Here is a 27240-nt window from a genome sequence, read left to right on the forward strand (position 1 = left end):
TGTGTGTCTGTGAAGTGTGACTTCAGAATCTTTTGTAATTGTTTGAATTTTCACTGTTGTGATTGAAAGGGAGGTGAGAAGGGTCTCATACCTAGGAGTGTCTTAGGTAGAAGTTAAGCACGAGTAATGATTAAGGAGTAGATTATAACTGGAAATAGTTTGCTGAAGGTCTACAAACTAATACTATTTAGTGGATTTCCTCCCTGGCTTTGTAGCCCCCAGATGTAGGTGTTGTTGCACACCGAATTGGGTTAACAACTCTGTGTGTTCTGTTATTTTCTGTTCTTATATCTGTCAGTTATCTTATTATTGTATTTTGATCAAATATCAGTGTCTCAACATCTCTTAGGACATCTGATATCTGCATACCAAAATTGTATATCCCACTTGGTAGTGAAGTAAGAATTCAATGAGGTATATGTATGAGGTCATGAGTTTGAATCCCATGTTTTCCAATTTTAGAGTTTTTTTCTCTTTTTTGTGTTTTATCCATCCATATTCATTGGTATATATAAAACTTCCTAATCCGAATCAATATCATTCAAGTCTTGACCTAATGTTTACAATATAAATAGGACCTACAATTTTGATGAAAATCATCCATAATTTTACAAACTTAATATCTTAATGTTGTTGCTCTTCACATTGAAAAATAACAACAACTAAACCCTAATCTCAGCTTCAGCCGTCCCCACAACCAAAGATCCAGTAAACAGTCCCTCGCACCAAAGGAAAACAAGAATATGAGTTAGAAGGAATTCAAGGTCGAAAGAGGAAAGAAAGAGAAAAGAGCAAAGATAAATGATACATTTGCTCAAACTAGGGAAATCATCCTCCATATAGGTTGGTCCTCCATTCCTATTTATCCATTTGCATAAAGTTTTATTGTTGTTGCACCTTATTGTCTTAATCTATTGTATGATGCTTGTGTTTAATTGTGTGTTTCATGTATGTTAGTACTAAGTAATAACCTGTTAAAAAAAACATAACCATTTTCTAATCAAATTCAAACTAATCATAAATCAATTTTTTTTAAAAACAAATAGCATGAATCAATTTTTTTTAAACATATATCAATTTTTTTAACTAATATCATAAAGTAATTTTTTAAAATCAATTTTTTAAAATCAATTTTTTAAACAACTTTTTTTAACTAATATCATGAGACAAATTTCTAAACAAATATCATAAGTCCAACTTTTTTAACTGTTGTCATGAGTCGATTTTCTTTAAACAAATATCAGGAAGCCAATTTCTAATCAAGTATCCTAAATCAAAATTTTCAAAACAATATCATGAATTGATTTTCGTTAAGCATGCATCGCGAATCAAATCTTTTTAAACAAATGTCATGAGTGAAGTTTCTTTTATAAACAAATAAGACTCAAAACTGAACTAAGTTATAACATATTCATATCAAAATAATACTCAATTTCAAATCAATTCCAATCATAATAATAACCAAGTTTCAAATCCTAATAATACTACCGTTCAAATCAAGAACCAATACCCCCGTAAAAAATCAAAATGATACTCTGTTCACATCTAGCAAAGACAAATTCAAATCAAATACAATTTTTTTTTCAAATCAAAACCCTTGTTTTTAATTCACTTATAATTTAATTAATTAATTTAATTATTTCATTTAATTTAATTACTTAAATTTTGATCTTATTTTCAATTTGGTCATTTACTTATGTTAGTGGCGATCTACCCATCTTAAACTTATTTTTTTTTAACTTTTTTAAATTTGATCCTTTTAGTTAATGTTTTTTTTCAAAGTAATCCTATTTAATATTAAAAAAGGAAAAATACTTATTTTTTATTTACATTAAATACCCAAAAATATGTTTCTTTCTTTTAATGATAAAACATCAAGAACAAATCTTTTCTCTTATAAATAATTCTTATTTTTATCTATCATCAAATTATTTAGTAAATCAAATTAAACATATTTTTGCAAATAAAGTGGGTACACATTCACTACACCTTTAAGTGATCAATGGATTAGTGCTCATTGCGTCGATCGATCACTTGAGATATTTAGTAAATCAAATTAAACATATTTTTGCAAATAAAGTGGGTACACATTCACTACACCTTTAAGTGATCAATGAATTAGTGCCCGTTGCGTCGATCGATCACTTGAGAGCAAATCAACATAAAACCAACATAATTCATCAAATCTATTTTGTGCCTAATGCATTTAATTCAATTTTTTTTCATAAATTTAAATCGACCAGTAAACCAATCTTTTTCTACAAAATACGGAGCTCTAGTTTTCTCATTGCACCCGAAAATACGTAGGCATGAGAGTTTGAATCCTCCGAGACCTCAATAATAAAAAATATGTTCTTTTTCTCTTTTCTTTTATAAATAAATTTCTCTTTTTAAATACTTTAATAAAAATAAATTGATAAATACGAATAAGAATAAAACAAATTCCCTTAATAAGCAATCAACCCTTAGAAGTATAGGAGGTTCCCGTTGAGTACATCGAAAGTGAGGGGTGCCTAATACCTTCCCCTCACTTAACCGACTCCTGAACATATATTCGGTTGCAATGACCGTCTTATCCTTTTCCTTTAGGGTTTTATCATTATTTCCCTATTCCTTAGGAATGAATAAAATATGGTGGCAGCTCTGTGCAATCTTGCGGCACATAGTGTAAATACTCATTTTCTTCTGAATCAAACTGTCTAACTAAATCATCAATCTCACCATGGACAATAATATGTTCAGGTTCAGGTTCTTTCTCAGTATTATATGAGATATTGATGGTTTAGTCATAGGAATCAGGGGTTAAGGGTTCATTGTTTCGGATATGTTCCATGAAGATATCAATGACAAATTCACTTATGATGTTAGGTTGAGGGGTGAAGTTGGTGTATATTCTGGAAAGGCACGACCTTCTGGAAGAAATAAGGTGAAGGAATTGTTAATAGGATGGATCGTTTCAGAAGTAGGATTTTCTAGCTGATTATGTTGAGTTTCTATGGGGATTGTTTCAGTAATTGGTGGTTGTGTTTGTTCAGATGGTTGTTTAGTAGTTGTAATAATGGGTTGTTCAGGTGGTGTATCAGTATATTGGTTTATGATTTGTGAGAGAAGAGTCTTTGGAATTTGTGGGGGTTCTGTTATAGTGGTTTCATATGGTTTGGGTACAAAAGTAGTCATTGTTTCAGATACAATAGGCTGTTTTTGTTTGGGGTTGGAGATGGTTCCAAATGGTATGGATACAAAAGGTGTTAGAGTTGGTTGGACAGGAGTAGATGAAGTAGTGTTAACAATATTATCCGAATTAAAAGAGGCCTCAGCTAAATGAGAATTACCAAGAGGTCTATTTTGAGCAATAAAAACTTCAGTTGGCTTATCTCTCCCAGAAACTATAGCTTCTTCATCTTGTCTCATAGTATTCCTCAAGATGTCAGAAGTTTTGGCCACTCTGGTTGGGGGCTTCACTGTTCCAGAGGGCCCATCACTTATTAACTTGGGCTTCCTCTTCCTCTTGAGAGATTAAACATTAGGAGCGGTTTTTGGAAGTTCATCGTAGAAGTATGCTACTAGAATGAGGCCAATGGTAAGACAACCAGTGATGTAAGATTCTAGAAGTTCTACGGGATCTTCCTTGATGAAGATTGGATAATCATCAATAGGAATATTTCTAGAGGCAACGTCATTCTTATCCAGATCTTCTAAAGGGTCATTGACATCACTTATCATTGACATATTTTTTTAGATTCTTCCCATTGAAGCTTTTCCCAATCTCAATTTCAACTACATTGGTCAAAACAACATCAATCAAAGTCTGAACCAGCATGCTTTCAAAAAGCACATCTGAAATAAGTCTACCAAGAGGAATCTATTTTCTGGGTTTTGGGGTTCTATTTCTGGTTTCCTTAACCAGCTCCCTCAGATACTTGAACATGATTGAGGGTAGATTCACCTTTGTTCTAGAAGAGAGATAGAAAAGCTTGTACTTATGATATATGTTGATGTACTCAGAAGAGTTTGTTGGGGGTCTATGGTGCATACAACCCAAAAGACTTGAACCATACCCTGAGATGGTTGTGCAGATTCTTGGCGTTTGAAGAATTCTTTCCATCTTGGAAAGTAACTTTAGCAATCTCCTCTAGCTTAGACCTCTTAGATGGCATCTAAAAACACCTCTTCCCAGAACCATCATGATTGAGAAGTTTTGCTATGGACTTCTCATAAATGCTGATCTTGTGCCCTAACACATAAGAGGTAACTTGAAGTTTTGAAGCTTTTGAAAAAATCCAAAACTGTTTTACTAACTCATGGTAAATCGGCCCTTTGAGACAGTTAAATAACTCCTCCCAACCTTGAGATTTCACCCCTTCAATAAGATCAAACCCATTTTCTTTGAGGTTGTCGAAATGCACGATAATCTCACAGAGAACCTCTAATTCATTAACTGGAGTAGAAAGAGTGAGCTCTTGTATTCCTTCTTTATGTCGATCTTGAGTAGATTGTTGTTGATGGTATTGAACTTGTTGTTGTTGATCTTGAGTCATGGTGTAAAACTGGTGATTAGGGTTGTAGAGAAATGAAGGTTTGAAAGAGAGAAAATGCGGGTTTGTGAGTAGCGTAAGTGTGTGAAATGTGAGTGAAGTGGGTTTTATAAAGTTTTTGCAATCATGACAAAATCTTGAATAGTGTAATAAATATGACAAGGGGGAGACATAGAAATATTTTACTTATTCCCGATAAATCTCTTTTCCCAAGGTCACTCAGTCGTTAGAAGCGTTTTAGTTTAAAGACAGTTGTCTTTAATCTGATCCGCAAACCTAGGTTGATTGATAGGTAATTAATGTAGCAAATGTTCAGTATCCATAAGGTAATTTTTTTTCCAAAGAGGTTCTAATTGAATACTTCTTAACCATGAAACCTTCTCACTTCAGAAGACTAAATTTTCAGAGCCAAAAATCTCAGAGTCTCATTTGATCATTTTGAGAAATTAGACATTTTGACATAAACATATTTTTCATTCTAGACATAAGTCCATTTTTAAATTCTTTAGAATAAAAACAAATCTATCTTCAGCAAGGGTTTTTGTAAATATATCAGTCCATTGATGGTCTGTATTAATAAATTTTAAGTTTAAAATTCCCTTATGAACATATTCATGTATAAAATGATGTTTAATCTCAATATGTTTTGCTCTAGAATGTAAAATTGGATTTTTAGATAAACAAATAACTTAGGTATTATCACAGAGAATAGGGACATTATGTAACACCCCGAATTAAATAAGAGGATTATTTAAATTAAGTTAATAATATATTTAATAATTTAATTAAATAAATTGAATTATTGGATTATTATTATTATTATTATTTGGAATAATAATTATTTGGAAAATATATAAGTTGGAATAAGGAAAAAGGGTTTTCATTTTTGGTAAAGAGTTTTCACGTGAAACAGAGAAGCGGCTGAAAAGTGAAAAGTGGAGAAAGGGCAAAGAGGAAGAGCTAGAGAGCAAAGGTTGAAGAACGGAAAAGCTTGAAGTTTAGAGATTGCCGGATTATCTCAGGTAAGGGGGGTTTATCGTCGTTTGATGGGTATTATAGATTAACATGTCATGGGTAGTAATAGCCGTTGAAGTGACCCTAATTGGGATGTTGAATGCTGAAATATTGTGATGAATAAGTTGTATTAAAGCTGTAATTGAGTCTGTAATTGTGTGGGTCGTGTTCCCCCGAACGTATAGCTTTTTACGGAAATTGAATCGGAGGTCCGGAAGTCCTCCAACGGCGGAAAATGCGGAGAACTCTGCATTCTGCCTTGTGTTAGCGCAGGAACTGCTGTTTTGTCTGTGTTAACCGGTTAACCCAGGGCGTTAACCGGTTAACACTGTTATATTTTGTGAAAATGTGCTGTTTTGCCTGCGTTAACCGGTTAACCCAGGGCGTTAACCGGTTAACACTGTTGCGTTTTGCCAGAAAATGAATTTTGTCCTGCGTTAACCGGTTAACCCAGGGCGTTAACCGGTTAACACTGTTGGAAATCAGAAAAATTGGTATTTTAATGTTGTGAACATAATTGGTGATTAGCCTATTATCGTTAATTTTGATGAGTAATTCTGTTGGGTTATGTTATGAAGTGTTGATATAAATATGTTGATAAGTTGTGTTAAAGTTGTTGAAAATACTGAGTTGTAGGCTGGTGAGCCAAAGTTGATTATAAGTTGATTTGTTGAAAATACTGAGTTGTAGGCTTGATGAGCCAAAGTTGATTACAAGTTGATTATGTTGAAAACCTTGTTGTGTTGCTATTATTATTATGTTGTCGGAATTTAAAGTCGTGTATGCCATGTACATTCATATGCATTAAGTCGGAGCTTTGCTCACACCACGTTGGCCTGGATTGGCAAAAAATCGGAGCTTTGCTCACACCACGTTGGCCTGGATTGGCAAAATTTTAAGTTGAAAGTTGAAGGCTTATGCCTTGATGCCCACTAAAATGGCAATGATTTTAAGTTGGGAGTTTTACTCCGAATGGTACCACATGCATGACGAGTCGAGTCTCATTTGAGTTGCATTTTATGTTGTTATTGAGTTGCATTTTACGTTGTTATTGAGTATGATATTTGAGTTGATGTGCCGTTACTGAATGCAGGATATGATTAGGGTGATTAACGTGTAAATTTACTTAGCATTACATGATGATTTATAATGCTTATTATATCGATTGAGGAACTCACCCTTACAACTATTTTTCAGGTAACGAGCAATGAGTGAGTAGAAGCTAGTGCCTGGAGTCTAGTGTAGTCTACGTAGTGGGTCGTGCTCAGATAGATGTAACATCGGGACGGGATGTTTTAATTGTTTATTGTTGATTGTTGAACCTTTTTACCTGTAAAACGTTATATGTTTTGAATGGTTGGTTGATTCTATCCGCTGCGTATTTTGCAAGAAGTGTTTATGTTGAATTAAATAATGAGCATGACTGATTTTTATGGTGAAATGTGTGAAGTGTTGTGTGACACCCTTAACTGCAATAATTACTCTGATTTATATATTGGTTGTTGTAAATTAAATATTTGGGGTATTTTAGAAGGGTGTTACACATTACTCTCATATATTTGAAAATCTTCTAGTTGTCTTTTCATCCAAAGCATCTGAGGCTTGCAGCTAGAAGCTGCAATATATTTAACTTCTGTTGTTGATAATGCAATAGTTGATTGCCTCTTGCTGGACCATGAGATCAAGTTGTCTCCCAGAAACTAACAACTTCCAGAAGTACTTTTTCTTTCAAGTCTGTCTCCAGCGTAACCAACATTATAATAACATATTATCTTGTACTCTTTTGATTTTATATAACACAATCAAAGGTTAGTAGTACCTTTCAGATACCTGAAGATCCTCTTAACAGTTGTTAAGTGGGTTTATCTAGTATTTGATTGGAAGCGAGCACATAAACAGACATTAAATAAAATGTCAGGTCTAGAAGCAGGTAAGTATAAGAGAAAACCTACCATACCTCTATATACTTTTTGTGCTACCTTTGTGCTTACCTCGTCCTTCTCCATACTACACGTATGACTCGTTGGAGTTTTAGCTATCTTACATTTTGACATGTCAAACTTCTTCAGAAGTTCTTTGGTGTATTTACTCTAATGGATAGATGTTGCTTCTGGACTTTGATTAATCTGAATACCAAAAAAGAACTTGAGTTCTCCCATCATGCTCATCTCAAACTCTTCCTTCATTGACTTAGCAAACTCCTTGCACAAGGTAGCCTTAGTAGAACCAAATATGATATTGTCCACATATATTTGAATAATAAGAATATCATTTTTAAATGTCTTACAGAACAAAGGTAGTATCAACCATTCCTCTGGTAAAATCATTTTCTAAAATAAAATTGCTTAGTCTTTCATACCATGCTCTAGGAGCTTATTTCAGACCAAAGATTTCTTAAGTTTGAAAACAAAATCTGGATTTTTTTAATTTTCAAAACCATGAGTTTGGTGTACATACACTTCTTCAGTTATGTAACCATTCAGATATGCACTCTTAACATCCATATAATACAAGATAATTTTATGATTAATAGAAAAAGAAATTAAGAGACAAATAGACTTTAACCTAGTAACTGGTGCAAAGGTCTCAATATAGCCAATCCCATCTTGCTGACTATAGCTTTGTCCAACTAGTCTGGCCTTGTTCCTTACCACTTCTCTTTTTCATTCAGCTTGTTTTTGAAGACCCACTTTGTCTCAATGACATGAGTTCCTTTGGGTCTAGGAAGAAAAGTCCACACATCATTTTTGGAGAATTTGTTCAATTCTTCTTGCATGGCCATAATCCAATCAGTGTCTAGAAGTGCTTCATCAATAGATATAGGTTCTATGAGGGACATTAAACCCAAAAGCGTCTCTTCATAAGGTTTGAATGAGGATTTGGTTTTGACTGGTTCTATTTATCTCCCATAATCAATTCTTCAAATTGTGAGGATCTTTGTTTGTGCTTTCTCATAGGAGTCTGAACTTCAAAAACTTCTGGTTGAATAGTTTCAAAGTCTTTTGCCTCAGCATCTTTAGCTTCTGAAGCTTTACCTTTAGAGCCTGAATAAGTGATCTCCAGATCTACAAACTTCTCAACTACCTTTGACTTTTCAGAGTCAAGCTTATCATCAAATCTAACATGAATTGATTCCTCAACAACTTGTGTTTCAGTATTATACATTCTATAGACTTTAGAGCGTTCAGAGTATCCTAACATTATACACTTTTGTGACATAGAATCAAACTTGTTCAGATTGTCCTTAGTGTTCAGAATTAAACAAGTTCATCCAAAAGGATGGAAATATGAAATGTTGGATTTTCTACTCTTCCACAATTCATAAGGAGTCTTACCCAGAATAGGTCTTATAGAGATCTTGTTCAGAATATAGCATGATGCATTAACTGCCTCTGCCCAGAAGTGCTTGGCCACATTAGTCTCACTAATCATGGTTCTGGCCATTTCTTACAAGGTCATATTCTTCCTCTATACAACTCCGTTTTGTTATGGAGTTCTAGGGTAGGAGAAATTATGGGAAATTCCATTTTCACCAAAGAGTTTTTCAAAATCTTTATTTTCAAATTCACCACCATGATCACTTCTGACTTTAACAATTCTAAAGTCTTTCTCGTTTTGCACTTGTGAGCAGAAGGTAGAGAACACATAGTGCGACTCATCCCCGTGTCTTAAGAATTTGACCCATGCCCGTCTGTTGTAGTCATCAACAATGACTACACCATATTTCTTGCCATTGACTGAAGCAGTTTTCACTGGTCCAAAGAGGTCAATGTGCAAGAGTTCCAAAGGCCTAGAGGTAGAAATAACGTTCTTTGCTTTGAAAGAAGTTTTTTAAAACTTGCCTTTCTGACATGATTCACAAATAGGATCTGGAGAGAACTTCAGATTTGGAAGGCCTCTGGCTAAATTAAGCTTATTTAGATGAGAAATCCTTCTCATGCTAACATGGCCCAATCGTCTACGCCAGACTCATTGCTCTTCATTAACAAAAATGATACATTTTACATTTTGATTTTTGATATCATAAAGTCTAATTTTGTAAATGTTATTTTTCCTCTTGCCATTGAAAAGAATGAAGCCATCCTTATGACTTACAACTTTACGAGACTTTTGATTAAAGATTATATCATAACCATTGTCACTTAATTGACTTATGGGCAATAAGTTATGCATTAATCCATAAACTAATAAAAATTAGTAATAGAAGGGATGAAGTTTTTACCAACTGTTCCGGAGCCTATGATCTTCCATTTCTGATCACCTCTGAAACCTATGAAGCCACTTGACTTAAGTTCCAGATCTTGGAGCATATTACTTCTTCCTGTCATGTGTCATGAGCACTTAGAGTCCAGGTACCATGATTAGTGTTTCAATTAAGCTGCTAAGGATGTCGACAACATATATTATCTTGTCCTTAGGTACCCACATCTTTTTGGATCCTTTCTGGTTAGTTATCCCAAATTTCTTAGAGAACTTGGGTCTTTGTGAAGAATAATCATTTTGTGTATGTACATAAGAGAAATGGGAATACATGGCTTTTGGTTTTTGCCTTAGGTTTTGAAATAGGTGTTTCTTTAGGAACATAACCAATTCCTCTTCTTCCATTTCTGCTAACTCCATAGATAATTGAATCCATTTTGCTTCTATCTATGTTTCTAGCCAGAAATGTCTGAAAAATTTGTCATATTTCTTTATGACATTTTTCAGAATCCATAAAAGCTTCTGAAATAATTTTTTCCTAAATTTTAGAAATTCTACTTTGAAAAGCAGAGTTTTCATTTTTTAGAATAAAATTCTCTTTATTCAAAGTGGAAAAATATTTCTTAAGCTTATTATGTGCTCCAGATTCAGATACTTGGACTTGTTTCAAATCCTCGTATTTGTTCTAAAGCTTTTTATATTTCTCCAGTATTTCAGAAAGAAAAGATTCTAATTCAGAGTGAGATAAGTTAGGAAATACCTCTTTAGAGTCTGACTCAGATTTTGATTTTGATTCTGGTTGGATCTTTTCATCAAATGCTTTTGTGCTTGTCATCAATGCCACATTAGCTTTCTCTCCCTCAAAGTCATCTTCTAAGGATTTATAGTCATCCCAAGTAACCATCAGACCTTTCTTCTTCCCTCAGCTTGGGACACTCATTCTTGTAGTGACCTGGATCCTTGCATTCAAAGCAAATAACACCGTTGTTTGCACCTGACTTCTTCAGTCCAAATGTAAACTTAGAGCGACCACCTATCCTTCTGGAGCCTCTGAACTTGCTTTGTCTTTTCTTCCAGAGTTAGTTAACTCTTATGGAAAGAAGATACAATTCATCTTCTTCTTTAGAGTCTTATTCAAAATCCTCTTCTTCTTCAGATTGAAAGGCTTTAGTCTTTTCATACTTTCCCATTGATTTCAGAGCCACAAATTTAACTTTTCTTTGAGGCTCATTCTCTTCAAACTATATATCATGACTTCTCAAAGAACTCACTAGTTCTTCAAGAGTTGTGGTGTTCATATCCTTAGATAGTTTTAACGCAATTACCATAGGCCTCTATCTCTTAGATAAGCTTTTGATAATTTTCTTAACAGGATATGTATTAGAGTAACCTTTGTCCAGAACCTTCAGTCTTGCAACAAGAGCTTGAAACCTTGAGAACATGTTCTCAATAGTTTCATTATCTTCCATCTTGAAGGCTTCATACTTTTGTATCAAGGCAAACACCTTAGTTTCTTTCACTTAAACATTTCCTTCATGAATCATCCTTAAAGAATCAAATATAGAATTAGACGTATCTCTATTTCTGATATTTTCATACTCAGAGTATGATATAACGTTCAACAGGATGGTTCTTGCTTTATGATGATTCTTGTAATCTTTCTTTTGTTCATCACTCATCATACTTCTTTCCACCTTGTTAGCACTGCCATCAATGGGATGAGTGTATCCATCAACTAGTATATGCCATAGATCCACATCATGACCAAGAAAAAAACTTTTTATTCTATCTTTCCAATAGTCAATTTTTTCTCCATCAAAGACTGGGGGGTTTGGAACTATAGTGGCCTTTTTCATTGTTACTAGCGACTGCAGCTGGTGTATAGATTTCTGCCATAGTGTTTTACAAGTCTTGATCTTTATCTTACACAGTGAAGTGTTTGATACACAATCAATACCAAAATCGGAGCTCTAATGCCAATTGAAGGTAATGGAAACACAAGAAATGGGGGTTTGAATTGGGTTTCAATAATTAAAACTTTTGCAACCCAAAGATACAAATAGAAAACTGAGAGCAAAAATAAAGAACACAATTATTTTTATCCTGGTTTGTTGTTAACAAAGCTACCTCTAGTCCACCCGCCAAGGTGGTTTTGCCTTATCACAAGGACTTAATCCACTATAACCAAATTGATTATAACACAAAGACTAACCATCAGTGTCTTCTTGAGTAAGTCTGACTAAATCCTAGTCACTAAAGGAAATACAATCGCAAAGATTAAGATACAAAGCGTGTTTATAAAATACTTCTAAGAAAGCAGAATACACAAATGAATTACAATGTGTTTCACACAAAATATATTCTATGAATATTACGAACAAAAATTCCTTGTGTGTAAGTTTGTTTTGCTCTCAAATGTTCCACAAAGTGCACGATTCACGTATATGATTATCTCTTAGAGTGTAGTACTGTTCCATTCTTCCAAGTCTTCTTTATATAGGCAATATAGAGATCTGTTGGAGCGTAGAATTGGAATACTCAAATATATTTGTATCCTTTCATAACGGTATGTGAAAATGGGAGACATAATGGTACAATAGTCAAGTTCTTATCCCACACAATCAGTATAGTGGAAGGATTATTTGATCTTGTACTGTGTACTATTTTCTCACGTAAAACCTTTAAGATCTTATCTTCAATATTCAGGGGCTTCTTATAGAGAGGTGATGAAGCGTGCATAAAAGAAGAGTAAGAGTCTGGTTGATAGAATATTAAAAAACATGGTCTTCAAAGTCTTGATCCAGTTCATCCGAGTTGTTTGAGCGCAATACTTCAAAGCTTGAAAACGTCAGAACTTTAGAGTCATAAAGCTTTTGATGAGTAGAGTTCAAAAGCGATGAGTACAAAATCCAGAGTTTGGTTATCTTGTAGAACACACATCTCAAAGTCAGAGTGCACTAGATTCAGAATCTAATGATGTGACACATCATTTCATTAGAGCTAGAACTTGTATCTAGTATCTGCATACTAAAAAAATCATTAGGATACAGAATTGTTCTTTAAGAGTTTATGTATTGTTATCATCAAAACATAAGGCCATATGTAAAACCAAATCTTGTTCTTACAAACCTTTAATCTATCACAAAGGTTGTTATTAAAGAACGTGATTAAATGTTTTTCAATTAAATAATAAAAATTTCAGGCGCGCGAAAATGAGTTATTACTACGGTTGTTTAAACGGTTGTGATAAGATATATTCTGTAGTAGTGTGAGTTCTTCTAGATATAGACTCTTGAATGGTGTTCCCTCGTTGAGGCGCGTTATGGAGGTTTTCCTCAAGGCAAATCAACATTTCTTCTATCGATTGTGAATTTTGCTTCCGAACGATGTGGTACATTTTGTTCAACAACTCATTAACTACTTACAATCCAAGGTTAGCTTGCAGTAGCTGGAAGCTAGGTAAGACTTTAGCTCATAAGATTGGAGGTGGAATCAGAGTTGCGACTAGAGGAACTTGGACAAATCAACCTACTTGAAGAATCTGGACCAGATTTAGATGTAACAAAACTTCTTCTCCAAGATTTACAATGCCTTGTTAATTAAAAATATAAATAAATAAAAAGTACTTTTAAGTCTAGTCTCCTTTTTTTAATGTGATGATTAAGTGTTTTTTTATATAAGTGCTAGTACTCATAAAAAGATTTACTTTATATATTATTATTTATCATCAAAATATTTTAGTATATTAATTTTAAATATATAACAAAAGAATTGGAAATAATTGAATTTAAAAATTTAGGTTGTACGTTATATTTAAAGAGTTAAAGTAAATAATTATTGATTAAGAATGTAAAAAAAAAATTACTTTTAAATCTAGTCTTTTTTTATAATGTGATGATTAAGTGTTTTTTTTATATCAACCGTTAGTACTCATAAAAATATTTACTTTATATATTATTATTTATCATTAAAAAATTCTAATATATTAATTTTAAATATTTTTTATAACCAAACCAAAAATGTAAATACATTTAATATAAATAAAAATAAAATGATAACAATATAAAAAAAGAAAATGAAGAGTATATTACAATAGTAGGAACCAATTATAAAAATTAAAATAAAACATAAAATTTATAGTAAATGCATTTCAAGCTAAACAAAGAAAATATGCTATGCTTAAGAAGTAGATTTCAACACCTTTTTTTTTAAATCTTAATTTTCTTCTTTTTATAACAGAAAATTTTAATATAAGATTTTGATTTAAATTTTAATTGATTCGGTTTTCACCTCCAGTATCCGGTCTACTAAGCTGATTAATCTAATTTAAGAGTTATTTCTGACATCAAATGGTTGCAACCCCTCTCAATCGCATTTGTAACTTTTAGTTGGCGCTTCAACAATTCGAAAGACGCATAGTTATAAGAGTGAGGAAAGAAAAACTCAAAATAAGTTTTTGGTGTATTTTGAAATGAAACAAGGAACTTTCTTATATAATGAAGTGAGGAATGAAATATATCTCACCCAAACAATGTGAGACTAAGGAATTTTTTTCAACTAACACACAATGTGGGACTTGACTTAAGGTACTTTTTCGAATTCATCTCCGTATATTTGAATATTGACATAATGTTCCAACAATCTCCCACTTGAATTTAAAAAAGTGTTTCAGAAGTATCGTCGAAGTTTCTAAGATTGGCATAAACAAAGGTGTCTACGACTCGAACCTTTGCGTAGCAAGTAGGATTCGGATTCAACAAGAGTGACACAATTGTCTTGAACTCTATCTCAGACATCAAACCTGCACGCAATCTTTTCTTAAGGTGTATTCTAATAGCCTGTGCTTTAATGGCCATGCACGTGTACCCCGGTTTAATGAAGACTCTAGGAATTATGCCTCGTAATTTTATAGGAACTGGCCTAAGTTCCACAATCACATAGGTGAGTCTATCAAGAGTACTCATGTAGCATATGCACTCCCTCATACAAAGTATAGACCTCATTAAGAGTTTCTATTATCTCATCCTCTTATCGCTTCAGGATTCATGCTTCTCTTATTTACTCTAACATGATCACCTCATATTACTCACAACTTGTTATTACCCATTGAACCTATTTCTTGGGATCTTGAGTTGTTTAAATCAGGTTACCATCATGAGCAACTCATTTCTCTATATGCATTAGTCCCATCTTCTTTGATGTATTCTGGACTTTCTCTCTAGCTAATTCTTTCGTCAAAGGATCTGCTAAATTTACATCAGTGTGTACATGACCCACTCTTACAGCTCCTTGAGAGATACAATCTCTAACAGTGATGTGCTTTCTTCATATTTGACGTCTTTTATCATTATAATAATGATTCTTAATTTTTGCAATAGTCGCAGTACTATCGTAGTGGATCAACACAGCTGACATAGGTTTTTCCAACAAAGAGATCTCAGCTAGCAAGCATCTTAACCAACTTTCTTCTTTATTAGCAGTTACTAATGCTATCATCTCAGACTCCATCGTAGACTGAGCCAGGATAGTCTATATTTTTGATTCCCAAGATACATCTCCTCCAACTATATTGAATATATAGCCACTAGTTACTTTAGAATCATCTGATAAGATATTCCAATCTTCATCATTGTATCCTTCAAGTATAAAAGGAAATCTATGATAATGCAAACCAAGATTCACAGTTTCTTTAGGATACCATATGACTCTCTAAATAGCTTGCCAATGCTCACTACTCGATCTGCTAGTAAACATGCACAACAATACTACGACATATGCAATGTAGGGTCTAGTACAATCAGAGGCATACCTAAGATTGCCAATGATGCTCGCATATTCTATTTGTCTGACACTTTCACTAGTGTTCTTAAATAGTTTCACATTTGGATTGTATGGCATGCATGCAGATTTATAGTCAAAGTAATTATATCTCTTTAAGATCTTTTCCATATAGTGTGATTGATCCAAAGAAATTCCTTGCTCGGATATCATGATCTTGATACAAAGAATCATGTTCGCTTCTTCGGGGTCTTTTATATCAAAGTTGTTGCACAATAATGATTTCACATCATTTACAGCCTGAATGTTTGATCCAAATATGAGTATATCATCTATATAGAGACATATGATAGTGCAAATGCGATTCTCAAATTTGTAACCAATGCATTTATCACTTTCATTTACTTTGTATCAGTTCGATATCATTAAGTTATCAAACTTCTCATGTCTTTGCGTTGGACCTTGTTTTAGACTATACAAAGACTTATCTAACTTACAGACCTTGTTTTCTTACCCATGAATTACAAATCCTTCTAGTTGGTCCATATAGATTTCTTCTTCTAAGTCACCGTTAAAAAAAGTTATTTTAACATCCATTTGTGTATTATTAAGTTATAAACAACATCCATTAAAATAAGTATCCTAATGGATGTAATTCAAGTGCCTGGAGAAAAAGTATCGAAGAAATCTATATTTTCTCTTTGCCTAAAACCTTTGGCTACAAGACGAGCCTTGTACTTATCAATTGTTCCATTAGGTTTTAGTTTCTTTTTCAAAACACGTTTAGAAATGATTGATTTACAACCACGAGGCAAGTCTACTAAGTGCAAGATCATGTTAGATTCCAGAGAATCTATCTTATCATAAATAGCTTCATGCCACAAATCCGCATCCAGAGATGACAAGGCTTCTTGAAGATTTATTGGATCTTCTTCTACATTATAAGCCGCATAATCGACCTCATAGTCTTTAGCAACTCTACTATTTTACTTCGTCGAAGTTCTGTTTCTACTTCGTTATTTCTTTCAGTGCTTCTTATCACAGGAATGTGTTTTGATTTAGTGCCCCCACTATTTCTCAATTTGAAAGGAAATTTGTCTTCATAGAATTCAACATCATTCGATTCTATGATCACTTTAGCATTTAGGTCATAACACCTATATGCTTTATTGTTTGCTGCATACCCAATGAATAAATATTCATATGCTCTATTAACGAGTTTGACTCACTTCAGATCCAAAATTCTGACATAAGCCAGATAGTCCCAAGTTCATAAATAAGACAAGGTTGGTTGTCTTTTCTTTAATATCTCACAAGGATAGATCTTACTTTTTGACTTTGAAACTCTATTCAGAAAATAGCAAACAGTCAATAAAATTTCCCTCCACCAGTGAAATGCAACACCAGAATTCAATGTAATAGCAACAACTAGTTCAGTAAGAATTTTATTCTTTCTATCTGTTTTACCATTCATTTCAAGAGAATATGGTGCAGACGTTTCATGTACAATTTGCGGCACTGCCCAAAGTTATACAAATCAGTCGAATTACCACGCCGCCTGGAGGATAAAAAAACTCAGTTCTATATTATACGATGACTACTTGCACGGTAGATAATCGGTCTAGAAATACACCCTCTGATGGTACAAAGACCATTCGAATATGATATAAATATTACTCATAGTATCTGGTATAACGACCAATTGTAATAATTTCTCAAACCAAGAGAAATTCAAATAATTCTCCAAAGATAATTCAATAATGGTCATTTGACAACTCAATAATTTCTCAACTAGAAAAATTCAAATAATTCTCCAAAGAGAATTCAAAAATTAATACTTATAATTTCTCAACTCAAACGAGAAAAAATTAACATAATTCTTTAAAGAGAATTCAAAAAAATATTCAAAAAATTCATTGAGTAGAAAGAAAGAGGGATAAGTTGGTGTTTCGACAATTCGAAAGACATAGAGTTATGAGAGTGAGAAAGGAAAATTTCAAAAATAAGGGCTTGTTTGATTCAATTTCAATTTTTTGTTTTTAAAAACTGTTTTATAAATTAGTTTTAAGAATTATTTTTAGAATGAAAACAAAATAAAAATTCATTTGGAAATTGTATTTTGTAAAACTATTTTTGAGATGATAAAAGAAAAAAACTTGTTTGATTGATTTGTTTTTAAACTAATAAATAGTGTGATTATAAGTAAATGATAAACAATTATCTATATTAAATAGTTATTAAAAAAAGTTATAAAATTATTTCTTTTAATATGTATAATAGTAATCACAAAATAAATACACAAAAAAATAATAATTAAATTTTCTTAAAAATTAAAAAAATAGACAAATATATAATCTACATGTTATAGACACGAAGATATCTAACCAATTAAAATGTGTTCACTTATACAAACACAACATTTTTCATTTGTTGAATTCTTCTTAAACACAACAAAAATATATTTTCTATTACAAACTCATATTTAACAAATGAATATAATTATAATCATACCATCAATAAAAATTTACAATTTCCCGTGTGTTGTTTTCAGTTTTGATTTAGAAATTCAAAAGTAAAACAGCTTTTTACAAATTTTGGTTTTTTAGTTTTTAAAACTAAAAAACAAAAAAAAAAACAAAAAAAAACAAAATCCCTTTTTAAAAATCTATTTATCAAAATAAACTTTTAATTTTTTAATTTTCAAAAACTAAAAAACTATTTTTAAAAAGGGAATCAAATGGGCCCTAAATTTTTGGTGTATTTTGAAATGAAATAAGGAATTTCCTTATATAATGAAGTGAGGAATGAAATATATTTCACCCAAAAAATATGGGACTAAAAAATTTTTTCAACTAACACATAATATAAAATTTGATTTAAATTTTTTTTTCAAATTCATCTCCTTATATTTGAATATTGACGTAATATTTCAACATAAACTTAAAAAAATAACTGCTAATTAAAGTAGCTTTAAACTCGTTGTTATTCTTTCTATATGTTGTCCACTAGCTTCACTAAAATCTAACTATACTCATCAGAAGAATAACTAGTCATTTGAAATCTTACTGTTAAAAGTAACTAAGCAATTCATAATAATTAAAACACCGATCAATAAGTGTAACTAGCATAGAGGTAATAGTATTATTTAACTTGTTTAACAAGTTATGTAATTTTCAAAAAAGTGGTTGTTGATGGACTGTGTAAATAGCAGAGGTCCTAAATTCTGAACTATATATAAAACATATGCAATGCCTTTGAAATATGCTCCTTTTTTTAGTACAATTAATTAATCATTTTTAACCATCTTTTTACTAAATAATTTAAAACTCTTCGTTTAACAATATTTTTTTACAACTAATAGAAATTACTTATGATATCTTCTATATATACAATACATTTTAACATATGATATAGCCTGCATAATGCAATTCTACTATATATCAGCCTCATTGTATTATGAAATTATTATCTACCTATCATTGTAAAATTGAAACTCAATTAAGAGTATATACTATCAAAATTCAAAATGGAAGAAGGCAAAGAAATGAAGATAGCAAGATTTTCAAGCTGTCGTGGCGTAGCATTTGAGATCAATCATAGCCGAAGAAGCAGCCCTTTTGCGATCGACTCACCAACAAAACCAGAAAGATCGATTGGAACATGGCTTTGGATTCCATGGACAAGAAACAATTCATTCAAAATTCTTCATCAGCCTCAAGCTATTAGTCCAACTCGGAGTCGAGCAAGCAGCCACTTCTGTGACATCAACATCGACGCAGACGATGTCGAGCTAGAGTTTCTATCAGAAGTTGAAGACATGGAAAGAAACCAAGAAAAAGTTAAGGTACTTCCGAAATCAGAACCAGCAAACAGAAATTCAAGGTTGTCTATTATTCTGCTAGATCAAGGTTTCACAGTTTACAAAGGACTATTCATGGTTTGCATAACCTTGAACACGTTAGCACTTGCTCTTTCAGCTTCAGGGAATTTTTCATATGGTAAATCAAAAGCTACACTTTTCTCCATTGGAAACATTCTTGCTCTAACACTATGTCGAAGCGAGGTGGCGTTAAGGTTTCTTTTCTGGCTTGCTGTCAAGACAATAGGGAAGCCTTTTGTTTCTCTTAGAGTCAAAACAGCAACAACTTCATTTCTTCAAAGTGTTGGAGGAATTCATAGCAGCTGCGGCGTTTCCTCGATAGCATGGCTAGTTTATTCTCTCGTTCTAACGATCAAAAACAACGACAAAACCTCGCCTGAGATTCTCGCAGTTGCATTCACCATCCTCTCGCTCATTACGCTCTCTTCGCTGGCAGCTTTTCCTCTTATCCGCCATCTGCATCACAATGCTTTCGAGCGAATCCACCGATTCTCCGGTTGGTTAGCTCTTATTCTTCTATGGTTATTCATTCTTCTTAGTATAAGCTATGAGCCTAGTTCAAAAACCTATCACTTAACCATTTCAAAGATGGTTAAGAAACAAGAGTGTTGGTTCACTTTATCCATCACAATTCTCATTTTAATTCCTTGGTTAAGTATCAAAAAAGTCCAAGTTCATGTTACAGCACCATCAAATCATGCTTCAATTATCAAATTCGAAGGCGGTGTTAAACCGGGTTTATTCGGTAGAATCAGTCCATCACCATTATCTGAATGGCATGCATTTGGAATCATATCAGATGGAAAAAAAGATCACATGATGCTAGCTGGTGCAGTTGGTGATTTCACAAAATCATTAGTTTCATCACCTCCTAAACATCTCTGGATTCGTTCAGTTCATTTTGCTGGATTACCTTATCTAGTAAACTTATATCAAAAAGTGTTGCTAGTAGCAACAGGTTCCGGAATATGCGTGTTCTTGTCATTTCTTCTGCAGAAAAATAAAGCTGATGTGTATTTGATTTGGGTTGCTAAAGATATTGAAATGAACTTTGGAAATGAGATAAAAGAACTAGTTGGAAAATACTCAAAGGAGAAAGTGATTGTTCATGATACCGCAGTTTCGGGTCGTCCTAATGTCGCCGAGATTAGTGTTAATGCTGCTATTAATTGGAACGTTGAAGTTGTTATTGTTACTAGTAATCCTGAAGGTAGTAGAAACGTTGTTAAAGCTTGTAACAAAGCTAACATTCCTGCATTTGGTCCCATTTGGGACTCTTGAATGGCTCAAAATTACAGTAACTTGTAATGCAAGTAATTTATTGTTACTTCTATTTTTGCATTAAACAGTGTAAAAAACTAATAAATTACTTTTGTTTACCTATAGTAGTAAACTAGTAGTAGTAACCATTATAGTAAGGAAAATAATGTTGACTAGTATCAAAACACAATTCTCTTATTCTGTCTTATTTTTTGTTTCCTTATCTCCAAGTTGATTCATTATCTCTATAAAATAAGGTATAAATGAAGGTCAAATTTAATGATATGCCACCTTCTTGTAATCAAGAATTTCTTTATAAAGGAATGACTCTTGTGCTGGATTGAAAGATACACCTTGATTATAATAACTTGTTTTAATATTCAAAATCGTTTTGGAGTGATTAAAAATGTATAACTATTATTAATGCAGGATTTGGTAGGTAAACTCATAAGTGGATGATTAAAGACTACTAATTTTTCTCAAACTATACTATTATATGGTTAAATAATTTGCAAGGAACATTAGCAATAACAGAATATTAAATAAAAGTATATATTATTACATTACAACATTGACTTACAAAAGACATAAGCATAAGATATATTTGCTATTATTGACAATCTCAAGAATGAGATTGCAATTTATTCACACAACTCCATAAAACACAACCACAAAACATTGAACTTCTTCACTGACAGCTAATTAAGATTAACATATTACTAAACTTCTGCATCAAACAAACACATTCATTGTCTTCAAACTTTGGAATTAAGAAACATTATTCTTTGGTGCTCTATATCCTTCATGCTTGGCACGATCAAGAGAGTGAGAATCTGACCCAATATTCTTCTGCATTGACTTTTCTACTTCATCATCTTCACCAACAACAATGACTTTAGTTGTATGTGCAATCTCAGCTATAGTTTCACCAATAGCATCCAAAACACCACCAGCATCTTGTCCTTTTGGTGTAATAGTAGTGCCACCATGTTCCTTAACTTTAGTATTAGCATTATCTATTGGTTTAATCATGCTACTTCCAATGTCACTCACAGTTTCAGTCACAGCTCCTAATATATCACTTCCTTTTCCTTGTACCTTCTCTTGAAGATTGGTTCCTTGTGCTTGAGTTCTTTCTCCACTGGGTAACACTTTTCCGATACCTCCGGTAGATGGCAAGATTTCTTCACCTTCCTATAATCAAACCTCAATTTTCAGTGTAAAGTTAACAATAGTGTAATAAATGTTATGAATATAGAGAACAAAACCTGAAGTTGAGAAGCCCTTTTAGCCTCATATTCCCGCCATGATTCTTCTTTCTTCCTAGCAGTAAACTCCTTAGCAGTTTCACCAGCAGAAGCAGCCAAACCCTTAACAGTTTCCACCGATTTCGCCGCAAGCTCAGAAGCTTTAGGTGCAACATACCCAACCGCTCCTTCAACAGCATTCGCAGCAGCCCTAGTTCCATCCACTGTCAACTGTGTGGCATAATGCGACGCAGTCCACCCTGCCACAGTGGCCTTCTCCTTCAAATCAACCGCCACTTTGGCAGCAATTTCCGCGGCACACTTGGCTTTCTCCGCCGCTGTCTTACCTGTTTCCAGAGTAACATCTTTCGCCTGAACAGCCACACACCTGGCTTTCTCCGCAGCAGGAGTAGCATACTCCGCCGCAGTTCTTGCAGCATTTGAAACTGTGTCTCTTGTTGCCTCATAACCTTGTTGTGTCTTTCCAAGAGTTGTATTTTTAGCCTGTGCTGCTTTCTCAGAAGCAGTTCTTGCAGCATTTGAAACTGTGTCTCCTGTCACTTCATAACCTTGTTGCGTTTTCTCAACAGTTGCATCTTTCGCTTGTGCTGCTTCTCCTGTCTCTTGTGCAGCCTGTGTCGTGTTGCGTAGTGTTTCATTTGTTGCTTGTTTGGCTCTTTCGTATTTCTCTTGTGCCGCTGAAAGTGCTTCCAATGCACTTTGTTGAGCTTGGTTTCTATACTTGGATATCTCTTCCATTGTTAACCTTTTCTCTTCTTCTTCCATTGCTCTTTCTCTTGCTCTCTCTCTTTCCTCCACAACTTGTCCTTTTCCCAATGCTTCTTTAATGTGAGGTGTTCCAGTAACCATTCTAGATCGTGTATCGAGAGTTTCTCTATCTTCTGCCAAACTCTTATTCCCTCCTTTGGACTCCATTTGAAACTTGCCCATATCACGAACACCACCAAAATCTTGTTTTTCTCTAACTCTGTGTTCTGGTACATTTGCATTCAAAGGAACACGTGCACGATCAAGGTAACTTTCTGATACATTTGCACTCAAAGGAACACGTGCACCACGGTCAAGGTAAGCTTGATTCTCGTTGCGAGGGAGAGACTGAAAGTTTGGTCCAAGTTCGTGGGTCTCTCTAAGCTCGAAGTGGGTTGTCCTTTGAGGGACATTGTCTTCCGCGTTTTGAATCTTTCTCTCGGTTGTGATGTTTTCTCTGCGAGATAATTGTTCAGATGCCATTGATCTGTATTGGTTATGAAAATAAAAAGAACAGAACAAAGTACTATGTACGGTTTTTCTTTTGATGTTTTTAAAGATGTTTGAACTTGTGTTTGTGATGGTTATGAGAATGAGAATGTTTGATTTAAAAGAGAAATGGGATTGGCGGTTTGAAGAGGTTGGTGATGAGAGGTTATTGCATGAGGGAGAACATGTGTGCTTATTACTCACACGTGTGATGATATTGTGTGACTCAGCGTAGTGAAATGGAAATTACAATGATTGGATCGTTATCGACGCTAGATTTTTCATTGTTAAAGCCATGTGGGAAGTTTAACGAGTGCCACGTATGCGTTTGTGTTCGGTAATTGTACGGTAAGACACGTTGATGGCCCAAATAGTATGGTTATTTGTCAATGCTGATGCTTCATTCCACAATTATGCAATTTTATTTTGAATTGTTTACATGAAACATAAATTATACACCATTTAAATATAAATTTTATTTTGATTTTTTTAAGGTGATACTTATTTCTATTAAGATAATATTCTTGTAATTTCATATAATATATTGACATCTTCTAAATTAAATTAATATTCATATATATTTGTAATTTAAAATTACTTTTTCATTTATTTAAAGTTTTTTTATATGTATATATTAACCATCATCGTACTATATTTATTTACTAATTATAACGACATTAAGTGATCTGTGTGAACGCACGATTAAATGACTACTTAATTATTTCATTTAATTTTTTTATTAAAATATACATTTTCGACGGGCCGAGACTACCTAATTTACATATATTTTATATAAAAAATTTAACCATCACTATACTATATTTATTTACTATTTACAACGACGTTGTATTACTCGTGCGAACCCACATGTAGATGACTATTTTATTATTTCATTTATTTTTTCTACTAAAATATACATTTCAGACGGTCTGAGACTACTTAATTTGTATATCTTTGATATAAATTTCTTAACCATCATTATACTATATTTATTTACTATTTATAACGACATTGCGCGACTCATACTAACACACGAGTAGATGATTACTTTATTATTTCATTTATTTTTTTATTAAAATTTACATTTTCGACGGGGCAAAACTACTTAATTTGTATATCTTTTATATACATTTCTTAACCATCAATATACTATATTTATTTACTATTTAGTCTATAGCCTAATTCTTATAAACACATATTCTTTGTATTTTAATTTTAGTTAAACTTCTTGAGGGACTAAGTTTAGTTTGTAGTCTCGAGAAGTCAATGACAATTGATCTTTGAGTTTATAATCTGTTTGATTAGTGGATTAAGTCCTTGTGAGAAGGCAAAATAATTCTGACGAGTGGACTTGATTAACTTAGTCAACAACGAACCAGTATAAAAATCCTGAGTATTTATATCATTGTTGTTCTTGTCATTGGTTTGTGAAAAGTTGTCATATATGAAATCCAATTCAAACCCCTTATTTTTGGTGTTTCTTGAACCTTCACGCTCTTCCCCTTTTGTACTTCTCTTTTCTTCGAATTAATGAATCGGTTTGGTAATGATGTTTCTTTTGATTTTGGTTTGCTAACCTTACCAATGTCAGTATGAACAAGAACCACAAAGTCACCATAAAAAGAATGAACCAAAGTGAACAACATTGAAGTTCCTTTGTAGGTTGACATTTGATGAAGAAAAGGGAAGCCGACTACTTGTACTCGATCTCCATATACCTCAGCTAGTAAGGTTTGAGCCAAGTATTTCCATTATTCACTTTTCTTTCTTATAAGAGTATTTGTGCATTAGTTATTTTCTACTTGCATTGTTTCTACTTATTCTATTAGTCTGATGAATACACACTAAGGCAGTTGTTTTTGAAAACTCTGAGCCTTTTAAGCCAACCTGAATTAAAATGATTATATCATTTTCTAACCACTTTAAGACTTAAGCCATTCTTTCAGTTACATAGCATGTTATATAGCCATTTGACTTGAAAGATTAAATCTTTCCACCCTCTTTGGAGTTAGGTAGAAAAAAGAATTTTTCTTATGTGGTGAAAATGAATAAGTTTGGGGTTGCTCTTGGAAGTTATCAACGTTTAAGTTTGGAGTAGGGTACTAGAGAAATTGGTCAAAAGAAAGAAAAAGAAAAGGAAAAATAAGAAGTTAAAAATGACTTCTTCAAAAAAAATTGTGAAAAGGAAAAAAAATGATGAAAATGACCAACAAAGTGAATTCTCTAGTATTGATTGACCAGCAAAATAGTGATATGAAGGGAATTTCAAGTAACATAAGAAAAACTAGATACCTAATTCTGAAGGTTTAAGCCTACTCTCTTAAAATATCTTACCCTAACATAAGCCATGTTACAATCGTAAAAAGACCTCAAAAGTATGTGTTCAAATATGACGCTGATTAACTTTAATAGAAATTTTACAAACTCATTGTTAAATGCTTCTGTGTGTTGATTGTGTGATGACCTTGTCAAATTGAGTGAATAAAGGTGAGATAAGAGACAAGTTGAGTACTTGTGTTTTGAAAGAACTTTTCCGAGTTAATTGGATTGAAGCAGGGAACATACATGTTGATCAAAAGAAGAAAGGCGGCGTTCATTGGTAAGGATACATATTTCTATTTTGATGAAAAATTCAGTGTGTAGGCAGGTTACTTAAGGACAACCAAGAGATTAAGTTTGGGGTTATGATGACATTCGGTCATTACGTAATGTTTACAAGATATTTTTGACAAACCGGTGGAATAATGAGAAAAAGTCAAGCTAAATTGTGGAAGAATTGACCAAAAATAACCAAGAGGAAGTAAGTTGGGACTTAGTGAAAATTTGAAGAAAATGGAAGAAAAGAAGAGAATTTTCCTCTATTTTTCTCATAATCGTGATGTTGACATTGTGGACACGATTACGTCACATCATGGTCGCGATGGATACCAACGCGGGCGCGATGTAGGGAGACGGTGACACGCTTTTTGCAGCTTTAAAAGGACATTTTGGCTGATTTTATAGGAGTTCGAATTTGAGATAGAAAGTGAAGGCCATGCGTTTTGGAGCATGAATCTGGAGAGCATTGTAGCCATTGGAGAGCATATTTTCAACGGATTTTGACGATGAATTCTTATCAACTCATGGTAATTATTGTCATACCCTCAAATTTTCCCTACCCCATATCGTCTCCTTAAGCACCAAACCTTAAGCATACATCCCATACGTATCATCTCATATGCATTTGTGTTTAATAACTACAAGTCCAAGGCATGTGATTTATCTGCAAATCCCCAAGATCCTTTGATCATGTTAAGGTGTGCCCAAGCCACCTTAACCCTAATCTCATCCCCAAGGATCCCACGGAGCTTGTAGGATCACTCAAGACATCTCACTCATTCCCCAAGTCCAATTTAGGTAGTAAGTCCCCTTTGAAGAAGCCTCAAGATTCATTTGGTCACCCAAGGACCAAACCCTAACTCTTGACCCTCCTTTTGGCTTGTAAAAGTCTTGATGCACCATGGAGCTTGACCATACCAATAAGGGTCCCTAAAATCCAAAGTTTGTTCATGCCCTCATGCCCTTTTAACATCTCAATTTGACCCATACATCTCAAACCCTAATTCATCTGACCATGGTTCTTGATTAAACTTGTGGCTGAAGAAACCCTAGTTTCAGGATCCTTTGGTCATAGACCTTTCTCATTTTTTGGCCATCCAATCACCCTACCACTCATTCAACATCATTTCATGTCCATTTCAAACAAAATCAATCATTTAAACATCTATTCAATCCATGTTACAAGTAGTTGGTTCATACTTGATTTTTCAACTTTCCATGACTTGATCCACCTACCAACTTGACCTAAAATCATTCCATAAAGATCCAAACTTAATTTCCCACCATGATATGATCATATGAATCTAAATCATTCATCATTGTGCCTTGAAAAGCAAGAAATTACAATACCACCAAATTAGGTCATGTTGGTTGGTCACATTTTGGCAAGAATGACCTATGGGAAGTTCCAAAGACCATAACTCTCTCATTTTTCAAGATTTTTGAGTTTCACTTCAAGCAAAATATCCTA

General features: G+C 33.3%; 2 protein-coding genes across 2 annotated transcripts; one reads left to right on the plus strand and one right to left on the minus strand.

Annotated features, from left to right (window-relative positions):
* Positions 1 to 19053: 19053 nt before the first annotated feature.
* On the plus strand, positions 19054 to 20688 carry LOC127082371 (adenylate-forming reductase 06235). The gene is made up of 3 exons (XM_051022603.1): positions 19054 to 19840; positions 19925 to 20418; positions 20470 to 20688. Exons 1-3 carry the CDS (start codon positions 19054 to 19056, stop codon positions 20686 to 20688), a joined length of 1500 nt encoding a protein of 499 aa, XP_050878560.1.
* A 517-nt stretch (positions 20689 to 21205) lies between these two features.
* On the minus strand, positions 21206 to 23278 carry LOC127086963 (seed biotin-containing protein SBP65-like). The gene is made up of 2 exons (XM_051027785.1): positions 21936 to 23278; positions 21206 to 21861 (listed from the first exon to the last, which is right to left on the minus strand). Exons 1-2 carry the CDS (start codon positions 23163 to 23165, stop codon positions 21436 to 21438), a joined length of 1656 nt encoding a protein of 551 aa, XP_050883742.1. The 5' UTR covers positions 23166 to 23278; the 3' UTR covers positions 21206 to 21435.
* Positions 23279 to 27240: the final 3962 nt, after the last annotated feature.

Source organism: Lathyrus oleraceus, chromosome 5 (genome assembly GCF_024323335.1).
Source record: "Lathyrus oleraceus cultivar Zhongwan6 chromosome 5, CAAS_Psat_ZW6_1.0, whole genome shotgun sequence".
NCBI lineage: Eukaryota > Viridiplantae > Streptophyta > Magnoliopsida > Fabales > Fabaceae > Lathyrus > Lathyrus oleraceus.

Coding starts and splice junctions, on each gene's coding strand:
- LOC127082371 (XM_051022603.1), top strand. CDS start 19,054: ATGGAAGAAGGCAAAGAAATGAAGATAGCAAGATTTTCAAGCTGTCGT. Junction 19,841..19,924: donor CATTACGCTCTCTTCGCTGG/CAGCTTTTCCTC, acceptor CTCTTATTCTTC/TATGGTTATTCATTCTTCTT. Junction 20,419..20,469: donor TGCAGAAAAATAAAGCTGAT/GTGTATTTGATT, acceptor TTTGGAAATGAG/ATAAAAGAACTAGTTGGAAA.
- LOC127086963 (XM_051027785.1), bottom strand. CDS start 23,165: ATGGCATCTGAACAATTATCTCGCAGAGAAAACATCACAACCGAGAGA. Junction 21,862..21,935: donor AAAGGGCTTCTCAACTTCAG/GTTTTGTTCTCT, acceptor GTTTGATTATAG/GAAGGTGAAGAAATCTTGCC.